The sequence below is a fragment of the Orussus abietinus genome, unplaced genomic scaffold (genome assembly GCF_000612105.2).
Source record: "Orussus abietinus isolate OABI.00-Male unplaced genomic scaffold, Oabi_2.0 scaffold30, whole genome shotgun sequence".
Classification (NCBI taxonomy): domain Eukaryota; kingdom Metazoa; phylum Arthropoda; class Insecta; order Hymenoptera; family Orussidae; genus Orussus; species Orussus abietinus.
The window spans coordinates 96,976-116,721 of NW_019394276.1; the positions used below are offsets into that span (position 1 = coordinate 96,976).

The 19,746-nt window shown below is 42.6% G+C and overlaps 2 protein-coding genes across 7 annotated transcripts; one reads left to right on the forward strand and one right to left on the reverse strand.

The window, feature by feature from the left end:
* Window positions 1-234: 234 nt before the first annotated feature.
* Window positions 235-5,330, reverse strand: LOC105701708 (eukaryotic translation initiation factor 3 subunit A). The gene is made up of 6 exons (XM_012428677.2): window positions 5,124-5,330; window positions 1,815-4,484; window positions 1,514-1,730; window positions 1,247-1,400; window positions 902-1,122; window positions 235-609 (listed from the first exon to the last, which is right to left on the reverse strand). The coding sequence occupies exons 1-6, from the start codon at window positions 5,170-5,172 to the stop codon at window positions 510-512; spliced, it is 3,411 nt and encodes a 1,136-aa protein (XP_012284100.1). The 5' UTR covers window positions 5,173-5,330; the 3' UTR covers window positions 235-509.
* A 703-nt stretch (window positions 5,331-6,033) lies between these two features.
* LOC105701842 (synaptic functional regulator FMR1) lies at window positions 6,034-19,628 on the forward strand. 6 transcript variants are annotated; one of them, XM_012428956.2, is made up of 15 exons: window positions 6,034-6,239; window positions 6,634-6,686; window positions 7,309-7,459; window positions 7,546-7,709; window positions 7,841-8,006; window positions 8,204-8,274; window positions 10,162-10,233; window positions 11,763-11,910; window positions 12,183-12,320; window positions 13,324-13,362; window positions 14,382-14,525; window positions 14,609-14,816; window positions 16,642-16,863; window positions 17,166-17,258; window positions 17,419-19,628. In XM_012428956.2, exons 1-15 carry the CDS (start codon window positions 6,189-6,191, stop codon window positions 17,607-17,609), a joined length of 1,911 nt encoding a protein of 636 aa, XP_012284379.1. In that variant the 5' UTR covers window positions 6,034-6,188; the 3' UTR covers window positions 17,610-19,628. The 6 variants fall into 6 exon arrangements, with proteins under 6 accessions (XP_012284379.1, XP_012284380.1, XP_023290662.1 ...); XM_012428957.2 differs by lacking the exon at window positions 13,324-13,362 and having other exon boundaries at window positions 6,035-6,239; XM_023434894.1 differs by lacking the exon at window positions 17,166-17,258 and having other exon boundaries at window positions 6,035-6,239; window positions 17,423-17,593.
* The last annotated feature ends 118 nt before the right edge of the window (window positions 19,629-19,746 follow it).

Sequence of the window (19,746 nt, forward strand, 5' to 3'; positions counted from 1 at the left end):
TGGTGGATAATTGATAAATCATATGATTAAATGTAGTCGAGATTTATTATAAACAAAAATATGCAATTATAGTTCTAAGGCATCATAAAATGACTGGTTACGGGACTATGTGCTTCATTTCTGCAACCTCGGTTGTATGTACAGAAATTAGGAATTTATTTTGAATGGCAAATTTAACATACTTACTGTTGCAGTAGACCGACCAAATAAGATCACATTGATTTTCAGCAATCCTTCAAGTAGACATCGATGTATAGGTTTTATTACGTGACTTAAAATCCAAGATGTCTCATGGATGCTTTTACAAAGGAATATCGTATTAACTGTATACATTGTCTCCGATCTCTTTACAGCGCACCGAGCAGAGGCAAGTGAAATGAAATGGCCTCATGAATAATAAAAAGTCCACGATAGTCTCGTGCTGATTAGAAAATTCTGTGCTAGTAAGTGTTTAAACCTAATGCTTAACAATGTGGCCTCCGACGTTGTGGTTTTGTTGCATTTTATTTTTAGCGACGACCGATCGTTGCCCAGCCATCCTGTTCCGGTTGGCTCTCGCGCCCTTGGTTGTTCTCCGATGGCAATTTATCCCTTCTTATCTCGTCAGCTCTGAAACAATTTTAAGATCTCACAATAACTTAACGTGTCAAAGCCTTCGATCACATGGAAGCGAAATATTATCTGAGAACATGTTGCTTTTCCCTTTTCTCCAACATTCCTCGCTTCTGTTACGAATTTCTTACGGGTGGAGGTTTGGTTATAACAAGTTAGGGGGGAATGCAAAAACAGGGAGGCTTCGCTCTTCGTCTGAGCAGTTCAAATCTTTATTACTACTTACACCACGTGTTCCTCAGCATTTCAATTCCATTCTCTTGTGTCATGCATAATAATCAGAATTTACCTCTCCTCTCGTTTTGCAGGATTATCTTTCGGGGCTTCCCTGTTATCTCCAATGGTGCGCCAGCTCATGGGCTTTGATGATTCTTGACGTTCCGGTCTCTCTTGACGAATGGACCTGTCAATAGGTGCCTCGCGTACACGTGGTGTCATTTCGGAGGATCTAGCTGGAGGCCCATCGTTGGTACTGCTTCGCCAGCTTCGAGAGAAGGATCCACCTGAGCCCTGCAGCAGTTAACGGAAGCAACATTAAGAAAAAAGTAAGGCTAAACCCCCCCCCCCCCAACCGCAATTATAATTTTCACATTAAATACCTCTATCCTTCTTATATATAAATACAAATCCTTACCCGATCCAATGGTCGCTCGTCCTTCCTGTAGAAGGAGCTTCCAAGAGCTGGTTTCTTATCGAATGCTCCACCTCCTCCCATTCCCCTGTCTCTGTTCAATCCATCTCGTCCGTCACTCAATTTCCCATCCACGCCCTCTGGCTTTCTTCTCGTTCTACAACACAATTCCATTTAATTTGCATTTCCTCTGTACACAACTAAAACCGTGTACTCCAAAAAATTCCAACGATCCCATAAAACAGACAATCATATAGTGCCAATACATACTTATCGCTATCATCATCCTTGCGTCTGAACCGATCGTTATCATCATCCTTGCGTCTGAATCGGTCGTTATCATCATCCTTACGCCTGAACCGATCATTATCGTCATCCTTGCGCCTGAATCGATCGAACCCGGTGCTTCCTCTGTCATCCCGAAGTCGTTCCTCCCTTGGGTTGCTGCTGTCCTTCAAGTCACCGCCTCGTCGCCAGGACGTCACGGCTGTAAAAAAAAAAGTCCACGTTAAGTCGCGCTGAAATTCCTTAAAATTCTCTACCCTTAAAATTCATAAAAATAAATGATTACGCGTCTTGTAAGTCGTAGAGTCGCGCGAACCACGGTCCTTCCAGGATATCTCGGTGGTGTCCTTCTGTCGCTCCTCGTCGAGCATGCGATCGATGGCGGCGTTCTTGGCACGCATGATCTCGGCCTGTTTCTCCAGCTTCGCCAGGCGATCGGCCTCCTTGGCCTCTTCCTCCGCCCTCCGGATGCGTTCCTCTTCCTCTCGCTTCTCTCTCTCTTCCTCCAAACGTTTGCGTTCCTCCTCCTGCTTGATGCGCAGCTCTTCCTGGCGCTTCCTCTCCGCGGCCTCCGCGCGTTCCGTCTCCCACGTGGCGCGTCGCTCTGCCTTCCTCTGCTGTTTTCTCTTCAGCAACCTCTTGGCGCGCTCCTCGTTGATGATCTTCTCGAACTCGTGCAGCTTCTCTAGGTACACGCTGTTGCGCTCCGCCAGGATTTTCTCCATGAATTCATCATGGTCTTCCTTCATGCGCGCCATCCGCTCCTTCGTGGCCACGGCTTCCTGGCGTTCCTCGATAGCCGCGAGGATCCTCTCCGCGTCCTGCTGCTCCCACCGCTGCTTGGCCAGTTCGTTCTTCTCCTCGACCGCCTTCTCCAGGAGGGAGATCTCCTCGATCCGCTTCGCCCTCTCCAAGTAGTCGACCTTCTTCTCCTGGGACTTGAGTCGTTGCTGCATCTCCCGGCGCTCCTTCTGTAGCTCCTCGGCCTCCCGGGCGGCAATCTGCTCCGCGTCCAGCTTCTTGATCTCGTCCTCGTCCAGCTTCTTCAGGACCTTCTGGCCGTGAGTTGTCTGCGAGATCTGCTGCATCTTCTCCTTGAGGTGGCGGTCCTTTATCTGCTGGATCTCGCTCTGCTGGCGCCTGCGCTCTCGCTCCTCGCGCTCCATTTCCAACCTCTTTTGCTCGGCCAGGAGCTGCTGCTTCTGCAGCTCCTCTTGGCGCCGCATCTCCTCCTCCTCCCTGACCGTGTTGATGCGCTCGATGTACTCCTTCCGCTCCTCGATGATTTTGTGCCTGCCCAGGATTCTCTGGTGCTCCTTCTGCTTGGTCTCGTGGTAGAAGGTCACCATGGAGGTGCGCAGCTTCTCGCGTTCCTGCCTCTTCTTGTTCGGATTGATCACCACGATGGCTCTGTGCAGGACGGTCGCCATGTTCACCAGCTGGCAACGGATCTGCTCCGAGGGCATCGCCTGCAAAACTGGCCCATCGGGGTGGTCCTCTCTCTGGGCCTCGGAGAGGTCCACTCCGAAGTGGACACACCTTTTACCATGATCTATGCTGATTTGCATGTCGTTGTAGCGGACGCAGTCCACCAGGAGACGCTCCAGGTGGAACTTGGAGGTGAACTTGGCCAGCTCCAGCAGCCGCGAGAACTCGATGGTCTGGTATACCTGTGATACCTGGTGCACCAGGCGTACCAAGGTGACGTCCTGAAGTGCCCGGATGTACTGCAGCAAGGGACTCGTCTCGTCGGCCTGCAGGGCTTGTATAACCGCGTCTACTCGGCCGCAGAGCTTCAACGGGTCGAATTCCACCTCCAACCAGGAATATAGGTCTTGGAGCTGTGGGGATGCTAGGGAGACAACGTTGAGGCGGACGATGTCTCGGAGGAGAGATGTCCGGGACGGAGGCTGGGGCAGACCCAGGAGAATGGCTAGTCTCTGCGCCTTCTCCAACGGACTCTTGTCGGTTTCTATAAATCTGTCAAACTCTGGGTGGGCCGAAGGCAGAGGAATCGACAGGGTGGCCAGCAGGACCCGATTTGCCATGCGCTGCTGCTCCTCCACTGACATGTTCTTCTTCATCTCTCGATGTAACTGTAGCAACTTAAATAGCGCAGCAGCGTGGAAGAGATAATTCCCAGCTTTCCAGAAGACCATGGCCAGTTTCTGATAATAGTTCGCCATGGTCTTTGGCAGTGGTTGCTTCTTTGAAAGGTTCATCAGTCCATGGATGTCTTCGATGGCTTTGTAAGCCTCCTGCCAAAGTTCCATCTGTATTGCAAAGTCCAGTTGACTCAGGCGAGTCTCCAAGTTCAACTGTTGAGTCTCGGCTTTATTGATCGATACGTTCGAGACAAGCTGCGGGAGTTTGCAGATCTCTTCTAAATGCTTGCGCAGTTTCTCACAGAGCTTGCGAAATTCGGTTTTCCGACTGTATTCTAGACAGAATTGAAAAGCCATTCTGGCGATGTCGTGGTACAGGGTTTCCACGTGCGCGTTTGTTCTCAGTAGTTCCAGACATTGACAGTATGACTCCCAAAGGAATTTTACCCAGGGTGTTAGAATCGTTCGGTCACTTCTGTCTTGTGCGTCCTCTCCGCTTACGGCTGACAACAGGATGCTCTCCGGGGTGGCGAGATTGTCTAGATCGTCGATGTCTATGACAGCTTGCTGACTTTGTTTTCGAGCGGCATCGGTTTTCTCTTCTGCCATACGTAAATAACCACGGATTACATTTTCTAAACTCCCTACGTTGACGGACTGAAACATGTTCCGATATTGGAAGAGACCTTCCTTCGCTATGTGAGTTTTCTTCAGCTCGACGCAGAGGTCCAAATACTTGAACATGATCGGCTCGAGCACCGATTCCGACCAGCTGTAAGTCCATTTTTTATTGCGGAAGACTTCCTGCAAAGTATCCAATGCCCTGGCAGGTTTACCGACTTCTATGAATTCTGTAAAGAAAGAAAAGCACATTATCATTTTATAGCCCCAAAATTGTCTGCATTTAACATTGTCTCAAGATCCTTATTAAAAATCGAGAATACCTCGAGTCTATCATCCAGACACAGCCTTATGCCATTATCTGTGTCTTGACGTCTCTACTTGGCAATCATTCAAAAGATCTATATATTTAACGTGCTACATACTCATCTAGTTCGGTCGCTAACATCTACCTCATACCATATGGACCAAAACACGACCAGGACATTTGTAGGACATAAATATTCCAAAAATCGGGGACACCACAATGCAAATATTACTTTTTGCCAGTAGATGCTTATTAATAGATCTCTCGACTTGAGAAGTCCAGAAAAGCATAGCTTACACAAATACCTTTATCAGGTATTTAATAACTAACACGTTAACTAAGATGGTTCAAGGTAATATTTACTACATAATGTATACACATATTGGTATATAAAAAAATATTAAAAACTAGAGAAAAAAAGATCAGCATGAATATATTGAAGATGAAATTATTGGGCGGAAGAACAGTGGCCTGGAACATGTCAAGGGGTGACAGAACGGCGAAATACTTGGGGAGGCCATCAGCCATATTAGAACGTCCACCCGTTGGGAGTTGGACTTACCGTTGGCCCTCTTCAGAGCATTGTCAGGTCTCTGGCCGTATCTAGCCATCTTTCCAGGTAAAGCAAAGTCAACGTTTCGCGCTGAACATTCGCTGGAAGACGGGGTATCTCCCTAAAGAGGCGAAGCACTCCGTTAAAACGTCACTCGACGTGCTTCGCTCTTACGACAACCGCGTGTACCGGATGAAAGGTGGTTGAGCGTAGTCCCAAGTTGGCTTCCTGTAATACGCTAGTCAAATTACACGACCCAGTTCATTAGCATCGAATAATCGGTCGAACCGAGCGATCGCGGAAAATTGTACAAATTATAAAATAAGAATTTGTCGGTGGCCAACAAATTTAAGGGAACTGAAAAATGTATCAAACTTTAATACCTACGGCGGGGGTGGGCAATAGCGGCGGTATTGCTTATGTAGAGATCAGAGTTCTTACGCCATGAACGATTTCGCGACCGTAGCTCTGCATTATCTACTGTACGAAGTTAAGGAAAAAAAATTGGAAAATACTCTAGTCTTTTATTTCCAGGGAATCTCAATAAATTCTGTAGTGCTTATCATAAAAATAACGACATTTCTATAAGTTAATGCACTTTCTTTCAAGTGAAATTCGGCGTTTTAGAAATATGTGTTTCAGGACGCTACTCTTAGCGCCACCGAGAGTAAACCATAATCATGTGCATTTGGATATATATAAGTGGCGGCACGCAATTATGAGTATTCGTAATCGCTCAGAACGGTTATGAGAATTTGCAATGGCTTGGCTTATATCTGTGAATGTGTTTTCTGTAAGGGTGGAACCACTCTTGATATTTATTCGACCATTTTTGACCGATCGCGGCATTGGCGACCGGGTCAGCAGTCCTACAAAGTTCAATGTCCGTGGCCTCTAGTCCTACGAGGCGCCGAAGGGGGCGGCACTCTAGCCGCTTCGGCCAATCAGCCGTCGGCATCATAGGCAGGAGCAACGCGATTGGCTGAGATGGTCTAGGTAGCGCCGAACTCTCGAACTCGCGCCGCTCGCCAACATGCCTGCCGCAAAGGAGCCGAGCCGTCACACAAAAGCAAGATGGAGGATCTCGCAGTCGAAGTATGCGGCGAAAACGGAGCATATTATAAGGTTCGTTCTGTGAAAAGTATACGGAAATCCGGGAAGAACGGAACCTCTGTAGATTGACCGATCCACGCGGCGCTACGCGGCAATAATTTATTATAATAGACGGCCGTACTTTGCGAAAGCGCGCTCCTCAAACAGACTCGAGGTAACGCGGCTTCCTCCGACGCCATGTCTCGTTTGACAGGGCGTGATTTTTCCTCGCGACTCGTTGCCTTGATTTTACGGGGCGACCTCGTATTCCGCGAACTTCGCAGTTAACGATGCAATATGTGATACGAGCTCATCCTGACCGTGGCCCTGGTCAGCGCGCCTCAATGCCGGAGTGTGCCGTGCTTTTCCCAAAACCTCCACATTCTGGACGAGTGAGCGTATATACTTTATGTCTCGTTCCTTTCAGGCCTTTGTCACCGACGTCTTTGAAGATGAAGTCCTGGTCGCTTTCGAAAATGAGTAAGTTATTTTTCCTACACGAAGTGAATAGCGGTACCTGTAACTCGAAGTCAAGTTTGGTAACCGTCGGGATATCTGTGCCTCTGTTCTCCAAAGTGTTGGTGGCTCTCGATCTCTGCTCGGATCGTTTCTCCTCGATGAGTTTAGTCATAAAACGCACTAGCGTATATATAATTGCTTATTTTTGGTGCCTGTAGTTTGGAAGTATCGAAGTTATTGGAAACGGGATGTACGTTGGAATTAAAGACTAGCAACGATCGGGACCGTTCCGAGGAACAAGTATTATTCTATTTATATAGTTGCAGTTTTTCCAAAAATGTAGGAAATTCAAACAGGGGCTTTAAATATTGATTATTATCTTGAGTACACTCGTAGTTTTGTTATGGTTACCAATTGTTTTGCCTCGGTAAATTATAATAGTAAATAAATAAATAAATTGTCTAGTTATTTTTGTTTTGTGATATGAATTTATTGTTAAATTATGACACGTTGCATGGTACTTATTTTGTACCTAAGTAATTACCGTTGCTAATGAATTAAAATTTAATTTTTTCTATAATGAATTAACTTCTGTTACTTCTTATGCCTTTAATTATTAATGCGTTCTTGTGTTGCTTTTCAGTTGGCAACCTGAATCGAAGTTCCCATTTGCTCAAGTTCGTTTACCTGCAAAAGATGGCCCAAAACCTGAATATACGGAAAATCAGGAAATTGAAGTACTTTCGCGAGCTAATGACCATGAAGCTTGCGGATGGTGGAAGGCAATCATTAAGGTTAGTATTTGTAATTAAAATATTATGAATACCTTAAATGAATTGGATTACTTTTTTTTATTATTTATTTTTTATATTAATTTCAGATGATTAAAGGAGGCTTCCAAGTGGTAGAGTATATGGGCTGGGAATATTCGTACACAGAAATTGTGTCCAGTGAACGGTTGAGACCAAAAAATCCGAATCCTCCCATCGACAAGAACACGTTTCATAAGATTGAAATTGAAGTACCTGAAGATCTGAGAGAGTTGTAAGTTTATTTATTCATCGGAACTAACTTTTTGGCTAAATATAAGAAATATTTTTCTCTTGGTTAGAAGTAGTAGGTTCTTACCCCCATACTTCATATAAAATGTATCTAATAATTTCTTGAACCTTCAGTGCAAAAATGGAGAATGCACACAAGGAATTTCAGAAGGCAATTGGTGCAGCGCTTTGTCGATACGTGCCTGAACGAGGAGTACTGCTGGCCATCTCCCGTAATGAAAATATTCATCGGCACAGTACTATGCTTAAAGAAATGCACTTCCGAAACTTGTCGCAAAAGGTACGCAAATGTTGTAGTAAGTGACACTAATTAAATTAATTAGGATATTTGTATCTTTTTGGTTGTCGATGTTCACATTTAGTCAAATGCTTGTGTTTTTAATTTGGCCAGTATAATAATAAATTTACTTTTCTTATACTTTATCAAACTAGGTTCAATTTGGATCTGAAGTATTTATGAGTTTCATTATTTCACAGGTTCTGTTATTGAAGAGAACGGAAGAAGCAGCTCGTCAACTCGAATCCACTAAGCTTCAAACAAGCGGAGGGTAAGTGGTAGGACATAAAATTCTATTGCGGTAACTTGTTTAAATCGCTTACTATACCCGCCCTTGTCCATACACCGTCCTGGCTACCATTCTGTCTGTGATTTGCATTTACTGGCAGAGGTGAAAGATATTTCATGGAAATTTCTCACAGTTATATGCATAATTCTATCGCTCAACAGTTTCATCCAAATACCGATTTGCAAGTTCGTAATTGATTCTAAAATAGTTTTATATGAATTTCATATTCTAATTTTCTTCCCATTTAACATAACGTAAAATATGTTTACTGTTTCTAAAAATATCCTGAACCTTTTTTTTTTTTCCCACTTATACGTTTTCCCTCTGTACCACTTTGTGACTCACTATAATAACAGAATTTCATCTAGTGCACCGTATAATTGCTGTCCGTGATCAGTGTTGATTTGCTAACTTCTTTATTTCAAAATCACAATAAAAGTTGATGCATATACGCATAAGTGACACATACATTATAACAACACCGTTTTATATGTAGATATCACCCTAGATTCACTCATTGCATAATTGCAGTATTATGCAGGAATATATAATAATTAATAGGCTAACTTGCTTGTGCTTCTGTATCACTTAGTAAGTGAAGTGTTCCTTGTTACTAATGAACGTATGCACATAGTTAATGTAATTAAAATTGTTTATAAATCATGTGGAAGAGCTGAATCCATAGTTTCCAAAATGGATTTGAAACGTGTATAGTACTTGTTTTGCTATAACGAATGCGCCACAAAAAAAGCTCTTATATGAATTCGTACTTTATTTCATTTTTCTAAATGCTTACCGAATTTAAATGTATATCATAAAAAAAGTCTGCTAGTATGCAATTGTGCACTATTTTATGTAAAGAAACATAAGCGCAGCATTCGCTAATTCAGAGTCATGTCAATTTTATATGTATGTGCATTATTGTCGTTGATGCAGTTAAGTGCAAATGTGACTGCGCGATTTTTCCTCTCGCAACTGTAAAACACAACTGCTTCTAACATCGAGATAAAGTGAAAATTAACTTAAAAGTACGGGATACTTTTATTGCCAGTACAATAATACACTAACAAATCGAGGAATTCTCAGTGAGTGGTATAATATAAAAAAAAAAAGCATAAACCTCTCTTTCCATAAAAGAACATGCATTGTGTATTGTCAATTGTTTTTTTCTTCCTTTCAGTTTTTCACACATTAGCACGAAGTACATCTTCTGCATGTCATTGTTTCAATAGGGAAATGTTTTATTTTTACTATCGAGTAAATATCCCAAAGAATAATGCACCTTCGTGTACATCAACGTGTCTCCTACCGGTCATGCGTTTTGTAGTTTCGAGGTAACAGAGACGTGTCTTGTATCTCGACTGTCGAGAACAAGTAACGTGACAACAATAGTTAGAATGAGCAACAACGGCATCATGTGAAGAATGCTTAATTGCCCCACGTACTAAATTAAAACACTCTTTTAATTGATTACCCACCACATTAATTGTTAAATAACTAAAAGAGCACTGCACAAAGTAATCGACTTCATCGTATTGTTAGTTAAGCTGTTCTCGTAGTGATTAAATGGAACCACACCCACACATGTTTTGGTTCATAGGTCTTATCGACGTTCTGTTATAGTATAAATAATTCTCGCGCATTCGCGAAAAGTCACTTAACCCGCGTACGTATTTAATTTTGTACATAATAATAACATTTAATACGTAATAAAATAAGAAGACGCGTTACCTGTAAGAATCCGCGTACGAAGAGAGCCGTGCCTGCTAACGAAGAGCAACAAATGGACAGAATAGCAAGGGCGTAGGATAGGGCCATCGTTATAATTTGTTTCCATTGAGTTACATCAGGGTTTCTTTCTCATTTCAGCAAATTTAGATCTTCAAACTTTATATATCAGCGTGCCTCAGACTTTGAGGCAGGAGTGAGAACGAATTCAAGGTGAGAGGCTACTGCAGCGTGGTTTAGATTTAAGTTAGCTTACTGTATGACCAAGTTACACCGCTGCATTTTTTCTTAAAGTGGAAGACCATTATCACACTGTCTATGTGCATGCATCGGCGTATCATGTAGTTCGGTCACTGAAACGAAATGCTTTGGACACATGTACAAAGGATGTAACTGTTCGTCGTCTACTATTTGCTCCGTAGTAAATACCTGTGCCAATCAGCTGATTCGAGCTGACAGAAGCGACCGATACTCAGTTTCTTTGACCACTGTCTGTATATATCTATGTAGTGCATTTATTTATTTTTTGTACGTTATATATAACATATATTCTATATGCATACTTAGGACGATGTGTAAACTTGGCCTGCCAATGTTTGAGAAACACTGATGTACGTAATAACTTAATGTTAGCAGGATCTAAAGGTGGCTCTATCCTCGATTTTGTTTCATTACACTTGTTGAACATACGAGTACGATATATAACGCCCTTAATTTAATTGTAATTCGATGACTCTTAGGGTAAAATACTCGTAAGCATCTAAGATCAAGATCTAATCGACATCTTTTGTTCGTTGCACTTTTTTTCAGGCGATTAATAAGATGTAATTCAAATAGTCGTAAGCAGTGAAGGAAGTATAAATTATCCGTAGATCTATGTGCTCGGTTATTTTAGACACTGCGATGGTTAATACAATGGTTTAATCTCTTCAACCGTCAATTAAAATCCTAATTACGTGAAATCTTAAATTATCAGAGTTAACGTATTATGCTCGTATTTACACGATCGTTTGGTTAGGCATCGTGGCAAAAGTGCATGTATGCATCCAAGCTTTTCTTCGCACACGCCCTACGTACTCGCTTGTAGACCATTAATTATTAATTGACTGCGGACGCATGTATTTTTCTGTACCTGGAGACTTGGTACTCGATTGATATTTATTTCGTTTCATTTATAAAACATGACTGGAACTAGGCCGTGCAGAAAGCTAGAATAATAATGGGCGAATGTGTGTACGTAGCATGCAGCTTTTGCGTGCTTGGCAACTTTCACTCAGTAATTGCAAACTGATTATCTCTTATCGGTAGTGTGTGCCTGATCGAGGAACATTTATTACGCTTGTTGTCATTTTTTATCCTAATTGTATCACATAATTTTGTTTATGTTACGCTTATGTGTGTCTTTGTTACTGTACCGTTCACGTTTGTTTCAAAAGCTGCGACTGTTGGCTCCGCACGATATGTTCGTAATCTTGATACGTGTCATCTCGAAATACCTGTCCAGCTCTTCCTTACTTTCGCGGATTTATCACCTTTTCGTTTCCGCAGAATATAAACTAATTGGCTACGTTCTGGAAATATCTTTCATCTCGTCCACCACATTTATTTGTGTATCGTCATTAAGGACTACTGTGTCAGCTCCCCTTTGCGATTTCGATTTTATTCCTACTGTGGGAAATTTGCATATATTTCTGTTTGTATTAAATGCCATTTATAACGCATACTATTTCTTGTCGTTTCAGGTACACCGATGAATTTAATGTACGAGAGGATCTCATGGGACTTGCGATCGGTGCCCATGGTGCGAATATTCAACAGGCGAGGAAAGTAGACGGGATTACCAATATAGAATTAGAAGAAAATACGTGCACCTTTAAAATATACGGAGAGGTGAGACTCTAAAAGATGAGATTCATGCCTTTTTTTAGACAGATTTTGTAGAATTTAGAATATTATACGCGTTGACTATAAAACTTATTTTTCTAAGTCGTGGAAGGTACGTGTCCATTAAATAATTATTCCGGACAGTTCGTTTGAATTTTTTCAAAGGAAAATTAGAACCGAGATAAATTAGTAAAATCGTAATTCTATATCCCTTGTTAATGTAAATGATGCATTCGGTTTTTTAAAAGAAATCATTTTTTTTTTTTTTTCTGTAACAGACACGCGAAGCTGTAAAAAAGGCACGATCTATGCTGGAGTACAGTGAAGAGTCTATACAGGTGCCACGAGTCCTTGTAGGCAAAGTAATTGGTAAAAATGGTCGAATTATACAGGAAATTGTCGACAAATCTGGCGTAGTAAGTACCGATTTTATTACATTTTTTGCCATTCTTTGTATGAGTTTGATCTGATTCGCTTTATTTTTAAATATGGTAACTAACACCAGTGTAGCTAACATTTAATTAGTTCTTTCGGTAGCGATTTTAAGCAACAGTTTATTACCAATTGACATGCGATGATTAGTGAATTGCTGAAAAAAAAATAAATGAATGAATTAGTACGTGGAAAAGAGTATAAAATAGGTTGTAAATTGGCTGCTTAGATTGATCGTCTCGGGGAAGTTGATGATTATTTTTATCGCTCAGCTTTGTCACGGGGGAAATTCATTTATTTACGCTGTTGATTGGTTAACATTTTTAGACGAAAGAAAAGAAAAATCGCAGTTCACGATCAACCCATATTTCTTATTCTTTTTCAATGGAAAATGTACGTAGATTGTAATAAATTAGTTGCATGTATATCCATTCATATAGATTAATTTTTTCGACGTGAAATATATTAACACTTATTAAAGAGTAACGAAAGCATTATTTAATTGATTATCCAAATCAAATAGTCTCTCGGACTATGGCATTTCTTCTTATCATTTGACAATCGACACCCTTCGCAGAAGGATGACTGTATAATTAACAAAATTCGTTTTCAAGCTTGATGAGCACTGCGCTCACAAAATTCTATACCAGGTAGGTCGATTTGACAGTTAATTTCAAGTGGTTTGGATTTGTAGCGCTTTTACATTTTTACATTACTATTTTTGTACAGCCATCGTTACTTAATTTCCTTTAAAGAAGAAAAAGGAATTATTAAATAATCCTTGCCGGGAAGGTTGATACTTTGATTGTGTTTTATTTCGGTCGAAAAAATATCATTTTCACTTTCTGTCGATAAGCTGATAGTAGGATAATTCTTTGGAGGATGTCTGACGAATCAAATCATCCGTCAGACATTTAACAATGGAAGTTACAATTTACGAAGGGGTTATGTTATGAGTGATATTCTTGAATTGTTTGTTCTCGATAGATAACATCTGGCTCGAGTGGGAATGTACATACTGATAGAGTAAGTATATTACCTTATACTGTTTGTGCCTTTATCTCATCTATTCATCCAAGATGTTAGCTTCGAGCATACTCAAGAAAGATATGTAAACGTTATATGAACCACTCGGGCCAGTTAACATACTTGATTCCATTGGGGAAACTGTTGTGTCTTACTTTCAAGCAGGTCGATAAAAAAAAAAAAAGAGAAAAAAAAAGGAAGTAATGCAAGAATTAGTTGATTCCATCGATTGCTGGGTGATTTTGATGATTCATATATCACTCATAATGATAATTTCAACTCTTTTTCATTCATTCAAAACGAATTCTCTGTCTCTCGTTATGCACTCATTAAATTGCTGTGAGAAAAGTAATTTTTTCTAGTCAAACATTTTGTGTGGAAATTCCTGACACGCTTAATCAATTAATTACTTCCCGAGATTACATTTTAAAGAGTTTTTTCTGTGAGCGAAACCTTGCTCGCAATTTTTTACAGGGAAGACCTTATCTCAAAAGTCTTCTTTATCCTGCTCCAAGCTATTTTATTTATTCATCCGAACAGCGTCGGACTTCGATCTTAGCGGATACTTTTAATTACTCTGCATCTTGAATAATATTGTTCGTACGTAAAACTAGGCTACAGACACCGAGTAAATTCACGTAACTCAATTTATCACCATTGACCACGAAATCTGACGCTGTCCTTATAATTTATTAGCCGAAACCCGATTACTTAACGAAACGAATTCGCGATCGTACCGTGTCCCGCGTTAATATTCAAAACTGTCTCGACCGTTCTAAATACTATTACCATTTCATAAAGCTCTGTTTATTTTCATTTTAAAAGGAGATCCATTTATGATTCGAAATCGAGTAAAAAAGAAAAAAGAGGCGATAATTCTTTTATCTGCTCAGAGTGGAAGTAGCTACTTTGAACGAAATGAAGTCCACCCTCTGTCGAGTAAATTCGAGTAATCGAGTGTATTGCAACCACCCTTTAATTCAGCCTGTCCTCTAACACGTGGAATTCCTGTATTTCAGGTGCGAGTTAAAATAGAGGGCGACAATGAACCCCAGCCAACCATCCCCCGTGAAGAGGGCCAAGTACCTTTTGTGTTCGTTGGGACGGTCGAGAGTATCGTCAACGCTAAAGTCTTACTCGAGTATCACTTGGCGCATCTCAAGGTGACGTCTATTAAACTCGATCGGTTTTCTATTTCGCCGGTCTGTCGTCGATGCGTTCTATTTACCTGGTCGTTCCTGTCCAGGAGGTGGAGCAGCTTCGGCAGGAGAAACTGGAGATCGACCAGCAGCTGAGGAACATGCACGGATCGACCACTGGACCCATGCCCAGCTTCCCTCCGACAAGACGAGGCATGGCTGCCGGCCCCGAGGAGTCGGGCTCCGGACGCGGTGGCCGAGGAGGCCAGTCCCGTGGTCGCGGAAGGGGTAGGGCACCTACCAGACACAATGCCGGTAATACTATCACTGATTACATCAACAATCTAGAGCATACGTCGAGACGTAACGGCAGAGGTGGCGGGCCTCGCGGCAGGGACACCAGGGATACCAGAGATATAAGGGACACCGGAGATATCAGAGATATAAGGGACACCAGAGATATCAGAGATATAAGGGACACCAGAGATATCAGAGATATAAGGGACACCAAAGACGTTAGGGACAGGGGTCGCGTCGCGACGAAATAACGCGGTTTACTCTCATCTAGCCAGTGCTTGACAAGGCGACTAGTTTGACAATTTCGTTCACGGTCTTGACATTTGACGTACGTATGTTTATCCTCGCACGTCGTGCTCAGCTGAAGATAATTAAAAAAGAAAAAAAAAAATTAGAGCGCTAGGGAGAGCATTACACTTCAGTCTGGATTTTGGGCAGTTCCTTTTTGGAGAGTAATTGAGTTGGCTAGATTTTTTTTTTGCCTTTTTTATGGAGGTGGGAAATTAATTACTTATGGCGGGGAGGGTGAAATTAATTGTAGTAGGCAGAGGGGGCACTGCCAGTGACCTGTGTTATCGCCATTTGGCGTTGAGAGCATTCGACGTTGTAGGTTTTGACTTACTTTCTTAGACTGAGGGAACCCTTTTATACCATTTGAAGTATTCGAACGTTTCTTTGTTTCTGTCCTGCACTTCGTGACTGGGAAGTGGTGCCTCCCGCTTGAGTAGAGTATTGTTCAATGCGGTTCACGGTTGAGTTCGGGGATTTTGTAACCATTCATCTGACTTGAAATTATTGTCTATTAAAAAAATGAGAATGGAGAGAGAGAGAGAGCGCTAAGCTACCAGCTGAGAAGGCAATTTACTCTTGAAGGATTGCTAAGTGTTTCCGAGGACTTAGAATCATATTTAAAGCTAGAATTACTTGAACCTCTTCCATGTAATCAGTCGGCTTACTTCCGCTAGTCATTCGGGCCATGAACGCGCAGAATAAAATTGCAACTTCACAGACACCGTAACTCCGATAAGCTACGCCATTGAAGCTTTAGAATCAAGGGTGCTTACCACAACTCGGAATTAAACTATTCCACGTGGAAGACGCGAAATCAAAGGAACGGGTTCTCGAGTGTCTGGAGACGTAGCCTCTTAACGTATTATTAGCATTATACGACGGATCTTCCTAACATTGTATGAATTAGACCATGTCACGTAATAAAAGTTATTCTTATACTACAAAGCTCGAGCACGTACGTCTGTTTATGCGATAGATTAACCAAACGCATGTACTGAAATTCATATGCTCGGATACGAAAAATTGAAAGTCCGATTCCACGAGTCTTTCAGAAAAAAAAAAAAAAAGAAAAAAGAAATCACGTTGCTCTTTAAATGCTATGACCTCCCCTTTATGAATTTCACTGCACGGTCATGTCTAAGGGACCGAATTATTCTAACCAGTGGCGTTAAAATAATTCATGGGTTGTTTGCAAAATTTCAACGGTTGAGTCTGTTGTTTAAAAAGTCTTAACTCTTAAAACTACTCGGCGACGTCCAATCGAACGCTTCGGATCCGTACACGTTGACACCGAGCCCGGCTATGAATTAAGGACTTCTCGGACGACGTGGAAGTTTCCCCCAAGTAAGAGACATCCTTTCCTAAACCTTAAACCTCTTTTCCGTCCTCGACCTCTCCCAGCGTGGGGTTCACGTAATATCTGAAAACCGCTGATGGTAATTATTGAAATCAGACACGGAGGTAACTCGAGAGCCGACCGACCTCGGCCAGACGAGACTGGTTTCGAAATGGGCACCATCTACAGGGAGTACAATCGTTTATTTGGTTTTAGGACTGCGTCGGGACACCCTGGACGGGAACGAAGATCGCGTCCGAGATCTTCCACCGAGGGGCGGCCACCAGGGTCAGGGTGGCCCTGGGAATTCGGGGTACATGGGAGGGAGGCAAGGTCGCCCTCCGACCCAACGTCGAGATCGCAGAGACGAGCGTCGTCGAACCACGGACGAGGAAGACACCGTTCTCGACAGCCAGGAGGTCTCCAGCATCGACAGAGGTAATGGCGTCCATCGTGACGTTCGCTTGCCTATAAATTAAAGGGGAAAAAAAAGAAAGAAGAAGAAAAGAACCTAGAGAACCAAAGAAGGTCCAACTACGCTTCGCGCATGGCATGGATCCGCGTGAGCAAACACTTGTGACCATCTAACACTCTAGACTCTCCGGTTGCGTTTGATGACTCACCGGCCGATACTAACATAGACTATCTAAGAGCTGCGCCGTTTTTAAAAGAGTATAAAAGTCATGCTGTATCCTTTGAATCTCTCATCGAGATGGTCACAACGGTTTGTGTGTGCGTAGAGTCGGTATCAAGCGTAGAGGGAGCCCCTAGAAAGCAAAGACAGCACCGGCGATCTCGTCAGCGCAGCGCCACCCCGGCTAACGGTCAGACAGGTAACTATGGAGCACCTCACTCGTTACGACTTATGTCGTTGCATGGCGTAGTCACTCGTGGCGGTCATTTAACACGTTGGGAACGAGGGATTGGGGTGTGGAGCTCGAGGGGGTTTGGAGGTGGCCAATGTAGAGGCGTGTAACGTGTTAATTCGTTTAGGTAGCAATGCAGGCCCGGGAGAGCAGTCGAATGTAACGAGTAAGGAGGGGACTCCGGCGAACGACGTGACCGCCTCTACCAACAGCTCCCAGCAAGGGCCGAAGGGCCAGAGGGACCTCCGCCATCGCCACTCTCGCATCTCGCAGAGCAGTAAGCCCAAAGAGGCTCTGGTTAACGGTACCAGTGGCTAAGCATTCCGCCGAGGTGGATGGGAATAGAGGAGGAGCCGCTTGGCGCGCTAACCGTTGCGACACACCATGAACTACCGACGAGAGAGAGCTGCTAAACAACTCGACAGCATGCAGTTACGACGCATACCCACACCAAGGACCTCACGATTACGGAACGCGACACGATTTAGTCTCTACGCTCGTTGTTAAGACTGTTTGCTACCAATAAGAATTACGACAGTTGTTTAAGAGAAGAAGAAGAAAAAAAACAAAAAAAAAATCGTCATTCTCCTTAAGGACGTTTAAGGACACACACACACGTATTAGATATCCATGCATGGTTTAGTTTAATGATAGTTATCGCGCTATCATGTTTGATATACACGGAGACATTCATTGGGAGGTAGTAGCGGCACAATTCGGCAAGGAGGATCCCCCCTGATTGTGAAACTGTGCCTCATTTTTGATACCGAGCTCCTAACTTGTCCGGATATACGAGAGGCAGAGCCACCTCGGACGTACCGCGCCCGTTTACGAGAGACGCCCTCCGCCCTCTCTTTCGAGAGCTTTCGTTGGCGCTACGCGACCAGGCCCGACCATGGGCCGGGTCGGATTCGCGGCTCGTACGTGTCAATTAGCCGATTAGAGGGAAAATTTCGGTCTAGTAATGCCGCGGAAGCGAGTATCGAGCCGCGACGCGACGCGCGGAGACGGGTCCCTAGGGCCTCGCGTGTGGCGGATGCTCTCTATGCGGATCGTTTGGAATTTTTAACGAGCGGTACCTCGTTAGGGGCTGAACTTCGAGACTCGTGTTTGTCCCCCTCACCCCCGCCGCGACGGGGGCAAACCAAAGACGATTGCGTTACGACCTCTTATCTTGTCGATCGACCAACACTAACTAAGACACGTTATTTCACAAGGAAGCGCCTATCGTTAGTGATTCCATCTTTGCGCGAGACAGGAAAAGGGCTTCTCTGGGCGAGTCCGTGCTGACGCGTATTCATTTTGGGCCATTGCTAGATTGAAATTAAACCGATCAACGACCGAGCGCACGTGGTTTTTTTTCCGTTGTTCATTTGACAATGGCTGGCGGCAGCTGTAGACGATCTTGATTCTCTGCGGTATTCCCAATGATGTTCCTTCAATTTAATTCGCAAGATTGAGTTGTTTTCTTTTCTCCATTTTTTTTTGTAATTTCTTTTCTTTATTATCTTCTTTTTTTTTCCCCCCCTTTGAGACTCCTTTGGTTTACGATTATTTGTAGAGTTACTTAACAACACTAGATTTCTACGTTTCAATGCCGAGTGCTGATTAACGATACCTTGACGAACGCTGAAACGGCTTATCTGATTATTCGAAGGAACGCGAACAGGTGTGCACGAGGGGTAGGTTTTGTTTCCCGGTACACTTCTTTCTCTCTTTATCTCTATCTCTCTCTCTCTTTCTCTCTCTCTCTCTCACACACATAATTTAGCCTTTTTTTTTCGTTTTCTTTTTTCATTTACTACAGTGTAAGCTACGATATCAAATGGTATAATTTGATATACGATTCGTTTCTGCATTGTTTCACATGGTTTAAAAAAGGAAGTAAACATATACTTAGTGATACCAATGTATGATGTGCCAGAGAAGGAATGATACATGTTTTATGATATCTAGCTGAAGTGCAGACTTAGCGCATACCTTTATTACTATAATACTACTTAGTCAAAATGTGGATGTCTGAACAAATAAACTAGCTTTACTATACTAAGCTATAAAATAGATACGGCCAACGGTTTTAAATTGTACGTCAATTTAAAACGGTTGCCTCTTTTCTTCCGGATTTGACAACAACTAATCGGACGTGTCTCATGGATTTTGCAAAAACGCACGAAGGTTGATGCAACACGTTGACACTTAACAAAACAGCTGCCATAACATCTGAATATCATTATGGCAGCCAAAAACTGAGATATCCCCCAACTTGCTTGTTTCAGATACATTTGTATTGATTGCAATTTGTGCATAATTTAAGAATAAAACATTTCTGTACATAGACCGAGTATTTTGATATTTTTTTCGGACGCTTCGAGTAGCCTTTAAAATACCCCATCGAAAGTAATGGGTATTCTTAAGTTTCATAGTTCGTAGAAAATAAGAAAGTCGTTCGTTTCCC